Genomic DNA, 12977 nt, shown 5'->3' on the forward strand with positions numbered 1-12977 from the left:
CAAAAACTGCATTTTCATGCAAGTAAAGCAAAATATACATTACTTACAACAATATTTCTTCAGGGGTTGTCCTGTAAGTTTTAGAGGTGTTCCTGCTTTGGCTAATAGATGTCAACAACTTTGTTTTTATGTTAGGTCTTGGATTTTCTTAGATCAATGCATGTCTTGTATGGTAAATGATCAGTTGTGCATTTAATGGTCATTCCTGTATGCAGAGATCATTCTTTTGCTGTGTTCCTACTTTCCTTTCAGTCGCCGTCTGTAAGAGAGCTGTAAACGCCTAAAGCACACATGTAAAATCATCACAATAGCCCTATTGCTATCTTTTTTTTTTTTGCTACCGAGCTCATTAACTCAGTGGACAAACACACCTACACAGAAATGCTGCTGAAACGCACAATGTTTGCCGAACGCTTAACCTCATATGGGGCCCCCCCACATGACCGATCTCTCTGTAGTTTTAATCTGTCACTTATCCTCCACTCAGTCCATCTCTCCCTCAGCGCCGTCCTAAACAGATGAATGAAGGTGTCCATGCGTCGTTACAATCTGGATGAGTCACTGCTGTAATCCAATGTGAGCTTGAGCTGACCCATACAGAGTTCCCTTCGGTACATCTCGTCCACGGCTTTGCACTCGCTGCATCTTTGCAGCCTGTCTTAATTTATATCTTGACTTTGTATTCAAAATGCAGTACATAAAGTATCTTGCAAAAGTAAGTAAATATTTTCACTTTACATTCACAAATTTTAATCGTATTTTAAGGGAAATTTATTTGATAGACCAGCTCAACGTAGGCCGTGTTTGTGGAGTGGGAGGAAAATTATACTTAAAAAGAATACGAATATAGGCCTACACAAATTTGAATCCAGCAACCCTGACTCAGTACTTGGTAGAGCCACCTTTCCTGCAGTTACAGCTGCAAGTCTTTGGGGTTTTGTCTTTATGAGATTTATGCATGCAGACACTGACAGTCTTTTCTAATCTTTCTTAGCTATCTCAGTCAGATATACGGAAATATTCAGGTCATGCCTCAGATTGTCTATTGGATTGGAATACGAGCTTTAGTGGAATCAATGTTGACACCTTCTCCCCAAGGATTGCTGTGTCCCCCTTATCAGAGGTCCACAAGCCTGGTCTGCAGGGCTCGCCGTCCTGCGTGTCTTAAATGTGTCTCTGCTGCAGTAGGATTGGTTCAGATGATTGTATTGCCTCCTCAGCATGCCATAAAGGGCTGCGGAAGCCTCTTAATCACCTGTTCATTGAAGTCAGATGTGCTGTAGCAGGAAAACACCTTAAACATGGGGCCCTCTGCCCTTTAAGGCCTCTGAGAAACTGCAAAAAGGATTCTTGTATGGCTTTCTTCAGCGTTGTCTTCCTGCCACTCCTTTGTGTGGAGTGGATGACTAACAATTGCTGCGTCTAACACCTGAGCTGTAGATCCCTCCAGTTGACATAGGACAGTTAATTGTTTCTCTGGTTAAGGCTTTTCTCGCCTAGCCTGTCGGTTCAGGCGGACGGCCATGTCTGCTTAAATTCTGAATCCCAGACCTTTCTGCTGTGTTTGTTGGTCTTAATGATGCTATTTATTTCACTTTAACACTTCACAAAACACACAAACAAAAAAAGCAATTGGTTGGTCTATTAAAGGGTATAAGAGCAAAGCCCTCTAAATACAAACGCTCATCACACATTTGAAAGCAATATGTCATTTCCTTCCACTTCACAGCCACGCACAACACCGCATCGCTGGGTTACCTCCAGTTTTGGTAAATGGTAAATGGCTTGTGCTCGTATAGCGCTTTGTCAAGTCTGAAGACCCCAAAGCGCTTTTACATTACAGTCAGTCATTCACCCATTCAGTTTTGATGAAATGCATTAAAATGTTGTGGTTGTAATGTCAAAAAGAGCTGAAAAAGTCCTCATGAGTATTTGACAAGACCTGGCTCAGAGGTAAAAGCCAAGTGGGATTTTGCGGGCATTGTTATTACTGTTTAGTAACGCTTGCTGGTTTCAGTTTATCTTTTGCATGTTTTATTTCTGTCATACTGTTCAGAAACTAGTGCTAGTGCATCTCCCGTATGATATTTTTCTCTTCCGATTCATCAAACGCCAAACTAGATGGCTCGTAGCATGCCGAGGACAAACACAATGCGGGCATTATTAACAGAACACAGTAATTAGATGAAGAAAGGACAGTACCAGTCTGAAGCTGGTGACTCATTTTCCCACCACTGTCACAGCACTGACGGGTGTCAAAGGGCACTGTAGCAGAGTTCAGCCAATTAGGGAGCTGCGTGTCTCTTTATAGAGCGGCGTCGTCATTACCCATAAAGATAAAATGACCCAGCCCTGCACAGTGCTTTTTACTATCAGATCAGATTCTCTAGCTGCAAGCACCAAAGTGCAGCATTTATGTGTAAAGTTATAAGATTATTAGAGATAGGAGCAAAAAAAATAAACAACTGAACCCCTTTCCCTTCTCTCTCTCTTTTCCTTCCTGACAGGATTAAACACCCAAACATTGTATCTCTGGAGGAGATATTCGAGAGTAAATCACACCTCTACCTTGTCATGCAACTGTGAGTATTCGCGTATGTGTGGCACTGCTATTCCGTTTTTCTGTGCGAGGTGTGTTTTCAAACTGCCTACTCGTGTTATCTCCCACACGCTCTTTGTCACATGCCATGAACTGCGCTCTGCGGCACGCAGATCGCACACACACGCGTTTTGTGTGCGTGGACTACCCATGAGCATCAGCGGGGAGTTTGGCCTCACGCGAGCAGCTTCTCAGCGTCCCACCCATCTTAAAACCGCTAAAATGTCACAGGGAGGATCCAGATCAATGGCAGCCCGTGATCAGGGGGGCTTTCGATTGTGAGACTAATAAAAGTGCGAATCGTTTACGCATTAATCACAGTCGAAGCAGAAAATGAAAGGGAGCAGGTGGGAGAGGGGAGCAGGGGCATTTAGAAAACATAAGGCAGCTGCAAAACTCAGTTTTCACTGCTAATATGATATAAAATACGTTTTTTCTATATTTATTTGTTCGCAGCACCTTACTGGAGTCGTGTTTGTCTTTCTTTGAAGTCTTCCTCAAACCATTGATTAAGCCCACAGATTTCTATTTATGAAATAGAAAATGTGTAAAGACATTGTAAGTAGAGTGAAGTCTCCATCTAGTGGCTACTGTGTGAAGTTTCCTAAATTTAAAAAGAAAAAAATTATATATATATATATATATATATATATATATATATATATATATATATATATATATATATATATATATATATAGTACTGTAAACTTTATCAAAGCCGTTGTATGTAGCCGTTTTTGACAACTTTCAGAGCAGGAACAGTTAGTAGAAGCTGTTTGTTCTGGTTACAGGCTGTAACAGTAAGTTCCTGCTTTTTGTATTTCCTCTCGCTGATTTCCTCTTATGGTTTTCATTTTACGGCCATTTACTGCTTCTGGCATGTCCTTTTGTCCCAATTGATAATTTGGGTGTTTTCATTTCCTTTTCTTAATATTGCCGACATGCTTTGCTGAATGTATCCCTGCTTTCTGCAGGGTGTCTGGTGGGGAACTGTTTGATCGCATCATAGAGAAGGGCTTCTACACAGAGAAGGATGCCAGTAAGCTCATTCAGCAGATTCTGGACGCTGTCAAGTACCTCCACGACATGGGCATCGTGCACAGAGACCTTAAGGTCAGTCGGACTATGCCAAAAGCGATAGTATGGAGCAGTTTTTTAGTATAAAGGTCAATATTTTTTCTGTTCTAGTTTTTACCTAACATTTAATTTCTCTTGCCAGTTGTCGTTTAGCAACAGACGTTTTACTACTAACGATTAATTCAGAGGAAAAAAGTTGTGAATATGATGTCTGAGTGTTAATCATTCATGATGAGCATTTTGTTCCCCCCACGTCATGCCTCGCAAGGTTTTAGACGTTTTACACATTCTGTCACATTAGAGCCATAAACCTCAGTGTATTTTATTGGGATTTTATGGGATAAAACAAAGAAGTTCACAAATTGTGAATTTGAAGGACACACTACTCTGTTGGTCCATTGCATATAACACTTTTGCAAGTGATTTTTTTTCTGATATAAAATTTTGTTTATCCATGCAATCTTGTCTTTACAACGTTAATTTCTTATATGGTGTTAAGTTTCTACTGTATGTTTGTGGTTTATTAGGAGGTGCTTTTAAGACATCCATTGTGTTCTAGTGCGCATATGTAATGGTGCTTTCAATACACACCTGTATCTGGTTTTGTGTTGCTCCTCACCTTTCAGCCAGAGAACCTGCTCTACTACAGCATGGATGAAGACTCAAAGATCATGATCAGTGACTTTGGACTGTCTAAGATCGAGGGCTCTGGCAGTGTGATGTCAACGGCCTGTGGAACACCAGGATATGTTGGTGAGCTAATTAGAGACCGACACAATCTCTTTCTGATTTACTTATCTTGCATATCCTAATAATGCTGCACCATGGTTTAAAAATATTGAAAATAAGATTGAATGTGATCATAAAAATAGAGTTCATTAAATAGCTCACAATATATGCTCACCAGGCGCACGGTATGAAGCTTTCACATCCTTTATGAAAACCTGCACCCTCTTGTCTTTTCCTATCAAGCTCCTGAAGTTTTGGCACAGAAACCGTACAGCAAAGCTGTGGACTGCTGGTCTATTGGGGTCATATCATACATTCTGTGAGTACAAGTTTGGGTAGTCACAAATCTGCAAGATAAATACCCTTACTCGGTCTGAATCTGGAATAAATAACAACGAGGCAACAACAGCATATTTTTATCTATCAGATTGGATGCAGCATCAGTTTCATACAAATATTTCCAGCGCTTAAAAATAACAGTGAGAAACAAATGGGCATAGTCAGTAATTTTTTGATGACAATTTTTTTAGCGCATTAACAGTGATTTCAGTGAAGTGGGGCTTTCTGTTAAAAAAATGCATATGGAAAAATTATTTTCCATTTATTAAAAACCACAAATGTTCTAATAATGACATACATAGACTTATAATATAGGCTTTTTTGAGTTTTTATATCTGATTATGTTCCTGTAGGAATGAGTTGGTGTCAGATGCCGTGTCGTTTCTGGCACAAGTTAAGTGGGGCACAAAAACGCAACACCTATTAGCAGCAACAAATTTTTCTTATGATGCATACAACCTGGCTTTGATCAATTGAACAACCAACACTACATGGTCGCACATTATCCGGCAGAACGTAAACGTAACATGTGCATTTCCAGTCTTTTGATTGGATGATCCGAGCTTGGGGCCCCGAGTATTTTTGCCCCACCGCTGTCTACTGAGAGTGTATTGGGCATGCACACTGCAGTTTCAGATGTTCATTATTTAGTCAAACAGTGGTGGGCCAGCCCCACCAAGGTGCCTTCAGAGGATTTAGCCCACTGAGTTTGTCAGTTTTCTGGTAGACTTGGATATATAGACACAAATATTTATGACAGAATTTTATTAGCAAGGGAATCGGTCTTTTTTTCAAATATTAGTCTATAAAGAACGATCCTGTCCCACTGATTATTGTGAACATAGAGCTCCACAGCGACATCTGGTGGGGCCAGGTCAGATGTCATATGTGTTTTCTGCTGGATGGCATAGGTTTAAGTGTTATATTAAATATTCTGTGTTTTTGTTCGTGTTGAACTAAATACTATATTTCAATAATGAAATAATTAATCTGTTGTTATTTAACCTTTTAATTATTGCCCCTGTTTTGCAACCATGGCTCTAACGTAGTCAGATTCAATAAACCACAATGTGTGCTCTGATGATGCACATTTGTCATGTTAAAACCCCATGAAAATAACCCTTATGCAAGTGATAAACATTCATTAAGCCCACATTTTTTTTTATATCAGTCTAATGTATTATTCTAATTTCAAATGTTGTGTTTTCATTAGCTGTTAGCATAAAATCATCATTATTATTAACAGAGAAAAAGGCAGATTGGAAGATCAGTCTGTGTGTGATTAATCTAAATAATGTGTTTCACTTAGTACATCAAGATATTGAAATAAAAATATGTTTGAATAGTATTCTAATTTATAGAGCTGGGCGATATGGACCAAAAACAATATCTCAATATTTTTAGGCTGAATGCAGATATACGATATTTATCTCAATATGATTTTCTTTTCATAAAGTAATTATAAAAAAGCTTCCCTGAATCAAAGCCTTATACTAAACATCCCACAGGCACATTTAAAAAAAAAAAAGCTTTATATAAAGATGAGAAACGGCTGTAAAATAACCTACTGGAATACATCAAAGTATAATTTTAACTCAACAAACACCATCTCGATATAAACAATAGAGTCACACCTTATATCTCTTTTACAGAAATCTCGATATTTTTAAAATCTCAATATATTGCCCAGCTCTACTAATTTATTACACATGACTGTATAGTGTGAGTTAGGCACTAATAGACTGATCTCTCTTGTTTTATTTTAGGTTGTGTGGATACCCTCCTTTCTATGATGAAAATGATGCCAAACTTTTTGAACAGATCCTGAAAGCAGAATATGAGTTTGATTCTCCTTACTGGGACGATATCTCTGATTCAGGTATAATGCATGTGAAAATGTTCCCTTTAGTCCGTCTATAAAAATGTGATTCAGACTTTTCATAAATTAGTCAGTATTAAACTGCTTAATGTAATATGAAATGCTGTTAATTTTCTGTTCAATTTGAGCAAACAAACCAGTACACTTTCCATTGTTTATATATTCAATATAATTTAAAGTTTAACCTTCTTTTTATTGCAGCATTAATCTAAGAAAACTTGAGTCTGATACAAAAAGCTTTTTTAAGTCCTCTCAGTTGCTCATATTGAATAATAGACTTCCTAAAATGTTAAAAAAAGTAATTTTTCTTTTAGGTTTTTAAAGCTGGTAAACATTTTTGACCTTGAGTTATTGTTTGTAGTAATGAGAAGATAAATATTCATTGTTGATTTAGTTCCTTTAGTCTCGGCTTTTAATCAGCACTTTGAATCGTCTTGTTGCTGAAAAGTGCTTTATTAAAAAACATACCTTGCCTATTCTGGAACGTTGTTTTCATGCATTTCTATACAAAGATCTGTTGTACTCTTTCATCAAGTTATTACATTGTTATATTTACCATTACTGCCTTCAAGTTTTATGTAATCTATATTGGTTCCCTTTTCCTGATCTAGTTTGTCATTATTATGATGTTTTTTTAAAAACTGAACAGGCTTCTTTCCCCCCAAATGAGATTTGAAACAGTTTTTAACAATTTTCTATAATTTTGTATTTTTAACAGCTAAAGACTTTATAGTGAATCTCATGGAAAAAGACTCTAATGTACGTTTCACCTGCGAGCAGGCTCTGCAACACCCCTGGTATGCCTCTTCTGTCATCATTGCTGTCTGTCCAGTCCTAACTATTCACCTTAATAGTTCATTAAAAACTCTCATGTTCAAATGTGTGTTTTTTAAAAAAAATTGTAGCTCATTTGATTTTCGTCCCTCTTAGCTAGACGTGAATGCAACATTACAGTGCTCAGTCAAACCTCCTCTGTCCTCCATCAGGATTGCTGGGGATACCGCCCTGGACAAGAACATTCACGAGTCCGTCAGCGCTCAGATCAAGAAAAACTTTGCAAAGAGCAAATGGAAGGTCAGTCACAACCCTACCCTGCCCTACAAAAGCACTCAAAACCCTTCAACCCAGATTTCACACTTTTTCTGGCACCTTACAACAAACCTCAATCTTGAAGTAGAAAGAAAATGATGCACATTTTTATTTTCATTTATTTTCAGCTCCATTTACTCTAAAACTGCAAAATAGAGGCTAGTGCAACCGTCGGCCGAGTTGTGGAGATACTTAATGTAGTGTTAGATTATGACGAAATATCTCAGGATTTGAACATCTCACAGAGCTACGTTCAATCGATCATCTGTAAGTGAAAAGCGGACGAGTCACTGCAAACCGGCCAAGGCATGGCTGTTCTCCTTAGTTGACAGGTGGGGCAAGGAGAGCATTAATCAGAGAAGCAAGACAGTGTGGTTCTGGAGGAGCTGCAGGGATCCACAACTCGGGTAGAAGACTCTGGTGATGCAACAGCTATTAAGTGCAAACCACAAATCTGAGGTTTATGTTGCAGTGGTAGGAATAACACTTTGGCTGAAAGGAAGTCATCCCTGTTTAAATTTTGCCATAAGTAATTTAAGGAGCGCATCAAACATGCGGAAGAAAGGGCTCCGGTCGGATAAGACCGAAATCAACACATTACATACAGAACATTGCACACCAGCCTGAACACAACATTCCCAACTGTGGACCAGCTTTTCTTCAGCTGGTCCACAGAAGCTGATCAGAGTTGAAAGGCAAAGGGTTGGAGCAAAGTACAGGACAAATATGCAAGAAAACCTGTTAGAAGGTGCGAAGGATTTCTGTACTACCAGAGTTATGGTGGAGTGGTTTAAATTAAAGCACATTTAAGTTTTAGAAAGGCCCAACCAAAGTCCAGACCTAATCCCAACTGAAAAGCTGTCGCAAGAATTAGAAACTGTTGTTCCTTGACTCTCCTCCTCTCATCTCCTTATTCTTTTATAATAATGGGTACAATTTGAGTATCTAAATTTGCAACACCGGGACAGAAATATCCCCAAAAACTTGCATCTGTATGTTCTTAGAGTATTGAGTCAGTGGAGCGTGAATAAAACAGCTTACCACACTTTTTCAGATTTTTAATTGTAAAAATTAAAAAAATAAAAATAATGCAGATTTGTATTTGTAAAAATGCAAAAACAAAAAAACTAAACTAAAGTTGATAAAGTTCAAAATTCCACAATCCCCTCTACTTTCTAGGATCCCTCTCTAGCTCTTTTGTGTATGTCCTTTAAATTGTTAAAGACACTGAAAGATTTAGCATGACACCAAAACTAGGCATTACATCCCGGCTCGTGACTCCAGGCATTTCTGTTTATGTTCTTTGTGTCTTTCCTTCCTTCTGCAGCAAGCATTTAACGCCACAGCAGTGATCCGTCACATGAGGCGCCTCCAGCTGAGCACCAGCACTGAAGGACCGAGTCCCACCTTGCCCGACCCGTGCCAAGATCATCTACTGATGCAAGAGGAAGGTAATGGTAAGCATCTGTTTATTTCCACGTAACAATTAGTTTTTATTTTAATTACTTTAGCCCATATATTGTGTTTCCTCTCTCAGGGGCGCTTTGTGAAGATGGGTGCTCCCAGAACATGGATGGAGGAGCAGACCCGCTGTCCAACTGCACCTACCACTGCCACCCAGCCAACAGTGTGTGATACCTAACCCACTTCATTTACCTGTTAATCCCTGAATCACTTTCCAATTTTAATCCCCCCCCCCCCCTCGGTGGAACCTGAGGCACCGTCTCCCCCCTGCTTATCTGGCTGGGAATACAGAGCCATTCCAACCTGTCGCCTGCAGGGGGAGCAAGACTGTTGAGCCTGAAAGGGAAGAAATATTTGGTGTTGGAAAGGAGGTCGTGGGGAGACTTGATGTCATGGTTGTGCACCAAGGCAGATCATTTTTGGGATGAGTTGAAATGGATGAAAAGGAAGAAGGGAAAGACATCCTCCCCCTCCCCATACTTCACGTTGGGGGAGGATCGTTTTTGCAGAAGCAAGACGGAGCTTGGTGGACGTTTTTATTTTAAGAAAATGTTTCAACTTGTCTTGTTTATGTTTTATGGTTTTGTATTTTTGTGTTATTACCTCCTTTTTAAGGGTTTGGAGTGTCAATTGCGGTACAGTGTCTGCATGACAAGGAGACGCTTCCCCATTGCATGATTTATATTAAAAGAAAACGCGCTGTATTGCAGAAATGCAGCGTCACATTATGCCAGTAACTTGGGGTATTCAGAAATATTTCAATGGAAAATGTTGTGATATTACAGATTTGCAGCTTATGTCTTTAAAACAATTGGTGGCCGAACAGTTCATCCAATGAAAATTAAACCTTGCAGCCATTTACGATGTAGCCTTTTCTTGTTCCATTATGGTGTTTTCATGAAGTGGTCCCAACCCCCCCACCTCCACCCCAAAAAAAAAAGAAAAGGAAAAAAAAATCAAACTTAAGCAACAACAGCAGTTGATTAAGGTGCCTTTTTAGTATCTATAGTTTTATTGGGAAGCTTTGCTTAGAAATGTATTTCTTTTTGTATTTTCTTTTCTATTATTGGATTGAGTATGTGTCATGGGAACTTAAACATTTTCTTTCCTCATTAAGGTTAAACAGATTGGATGCCCACAAAAAAAGGAATATTTATTCCTTTTAATATTGAAAATCTGAGGCTAAACATTTGTAGTGTGTAAAAAGTATTTTTATATCCAAATTGGAAGACGGTGAAGAGTTGAAACAGTAATTGCATCACAAATACTTCTTAAGACCATATTGTTAGGAAGAAACATAATATCCATCCCTTTTACTTGAGGTCTGCAACCTGTGGCGCTATAACAGGAGCCATGTTAATTTACATAATTTGAGTGACATTCCAGAATCACATAAATAATATAAAAATAGCTGGTTGAACTGCCTGTCTTTGCACTCCTAACTTTGTAAAGGCAATATGGTGAGCTGGTGAGCCATGTAGACTACTATAAATCCTATAAAGACTACACTAAAAAGTGCAGAAAACATTCCAAACATTTCAAAAACAGCACTAGCTGAATGAGTTTTTGCCAGCATGCTTTAAAAATTATCAATTTAACTTAGACTTTAGACAGTAAAATGAATACTTGCTTTAAAAAAAAAAACATAATTAATTTGAATAGCTAGGAAAAAAAATGTAAAATGGATTTTTGCATTCCTGGTATAAATGACTATGCCTTTATGCAGCCAAGCAGGAAGTAAAGCTGTCTCTCTAATGAAAATATGATGTGGCAAATCTTATTTAGTAAGGAACTGGTATGTTTTTTCCTTGTTAATACTTTATTCCTTTCCAACAAATGTCATATCCATAGATAATTGTTTTTATTAATATATATATAAAAAAAACTTTTCAAAAAAGGTTTTGTGACTTTAAAAAAATTCATACAATAATTTAAAAAAAGCATATATAGCTGTTTAAATCATAAAGGTTGCCGACGGCTGACATCTTCTACTTCTCCAAAGACCATTTCCCGGCCTTAAAAAAAGAAAAAAAAATACTGCTTTAAAGACTGGAATTATGCATCTTTATAGTTCTTTTTCCCGCTTTGTTCAACTTCCCTTAAAAGCCTTCCAACTAAGTCCCACATATAGTCTTTGGCATTTGTTGGTTTCTGTTAAAGATTTTTCATTGCACATTTTTAAGTTATCTGTTCTTTTTGTAGCATGTTTCTAGTGCTGTTTTCCATACTTATTTTTGTACTGCATGTAGAGAAGCTTTATGCAAATGTTTGTTGAAGGATCTGGTGGGAACCCATTGCAAAAAAACTCAATTGGCTCAAATGGACAGCAAAAAGGGTCGTCTTTTAATGCGAGCTGACTCATTTATTCCTTCCTATTGGTAATCTCTATTTACGGCTCATATCTCAAATTATTCATTTAAAGGGAGAGATTTTGTCAGGTCTTGCTTTCTTTGACTTAAAACCATGCAGACAATTAAAGAACATAGGAAAGTGTAATAACATTTCAACAGGTTAAAAATAACCTTGAATGTGCTGCTGCGGAAAGTATCTGAGCTTTACTGTGCAGTTTTACTGGGTAGTTCTTGTAGTGTATTCAGACTGTAATGAAACTGGTGAATGCGAACTGTAAAGTGCATTTAATAGAGTCATTATTTTTGCAAAGAAAAAAAACTGTTTAGTGTGAATAGTTTGTATGTCCTGAAGTACTGTAACGTTAAAACAGAAGAGCACAGGGGAGCTCAGAGAAAGCCAGTATGCTTACAGCTGATTTCAATATACAACTGATGTTCTGATGATAATTAAAAGAACTTTGCTATTTTGAATTATTGGTATGTCATTATTTTTGTTCATTTTTGACTCTCACTAAGCATTTCCTTTGCCTACGGATACCCCTTATCTCATTGTATTATTTTCCTGCCATACTTAATGGCACAGCTGGTAAAGATTGGGAATAACACTCTTAAATGAGTTAATTTTTTGCATGGCAAATAAATCTTACTTTTTTTTTTTCTCGGTCACCTCTTCCACATTCACTGGATCACCTACTTCAGCATTTTACAAGCTTGGTGCTTCCAGTGAGAGGGACTTTTGGTTAGTCTTGGGGAAAAAAAAAATCTCTCTTGTGTTGACTTCTCTTCAGCTCACCCCGCAGGTTCTCTACAGGATCTAGGGTTGATCAGACCAGTGTTTCCCAACCACGCACCTGATTTCAATTGATGGCTGATAAACAGGCCTTCGCTGAACTGCAGTCACCTGAACCAGATGTGTTTAAAACAGGGAAACATCTAAAACATGCAGTGCAGTGTGCCTTGAGGACCGGGGTGTTGGGAAACACTGGATCAGACCATATGTTCTGGATCAATCGTCGGGTGAAACCCCAGTTAAAAAGACCCATGGCCAGTTTTTTGACAGAGGTCAGCACATTTTTATTTGTCGGTTGTGTTCATGATGCCATGCATTTTACCAAAAAATTTCCACATCCTTTGCAAGAGGATCATAGATCCTTCACCATACCTAACCATTGGCAGGATGGGCTTTGCCACGTATTCTTTTGCCTCAAACTGGACCCAGCTCAAGTGTCTGTTGCTGAAACGATCAATCTTAGTTTCATCTGACCAAAGCACACTGTTCTGGTTAAAGTGCCATTAGCATTTAACACAAGTGATCAAATTTGTGATTAAAGGAACTCAGTTCAATCCAGTTAAATTTTATTTATATAGTGCCAATTCACAGCACGTTATCTCGTGGCACTTTACAAAGTCAAATTTAATCAAATCAGACAGACTGATGAAAAAATGACT

General features: G+C 38.2%; 1 protein-coding gene across 3 annotated transcripts in view; it reads left to right on the plus strand.

Moving 5' to 3' along the window:
* The window catches only part of camk1b (calcium/calmodulin-dependent protein kinase Ib), a 50940-nt gene extending 38941 nt beyond the window's left edge, over window positions 1-11999 (plus strand). For 2 of the 3 annotated variants that reach the window (XM_012874899.3, XM_036152206.1), the window contains 9 exons: window positions 2508-2582; window positions 3575-3713; window positions 4304-4430; window positions 4650-4725; window positions 6512-6624; window positions 7343-7421; window positions 7611-7698; window positions 9041-9170; window positions 9251-11999. In XM_012874899.3, coding sequence (XP_012730353.2) covers window positions 2508-2582; window positions 3575-3713; window positions 4304-4430; window positions 4650-4725; window positions 6512-6624; window positions 7343-7421; window positions 7611-7698; window positions 9041-9170; window positions 9251-9348 — 925 coding nt within the window. In that variant the 3' untranslated portion in view covers window positions 9349-11999. The remainder of the gene's footprint in view (window positions 1-2507; window positions 2583-3574; window positions 3714-4303; window positions 4431-4649; window positions 4726-6511; window positions 6625-7342; window positions 7422-7610; window positions 7699-9040; window positions 9171-9250) is intronic. The other variant, XM_021322735.2, reaches the window with a different exon arrangement.
* The last annotated feature ends 978 nt before the right edge of the window (window positions 12000-12977 follow it).

This window comes from Fundulus heteroclitus, chromosome 20, assembly GCF_011125445.2.
Source record: "Fundulus heteroclitus isolate FHET01 chromosome 20, MU-UCD_Fhet_4.1, whole genome shotgun sequence".
Taxonomy (NCBI): domain Eukaryota; kingdom Metazoa; phylum Chordata; class Actinopteri; order Cyprinodontiformes; family Fundulidae; genus Fundulus; species Fundulus heteroclitus.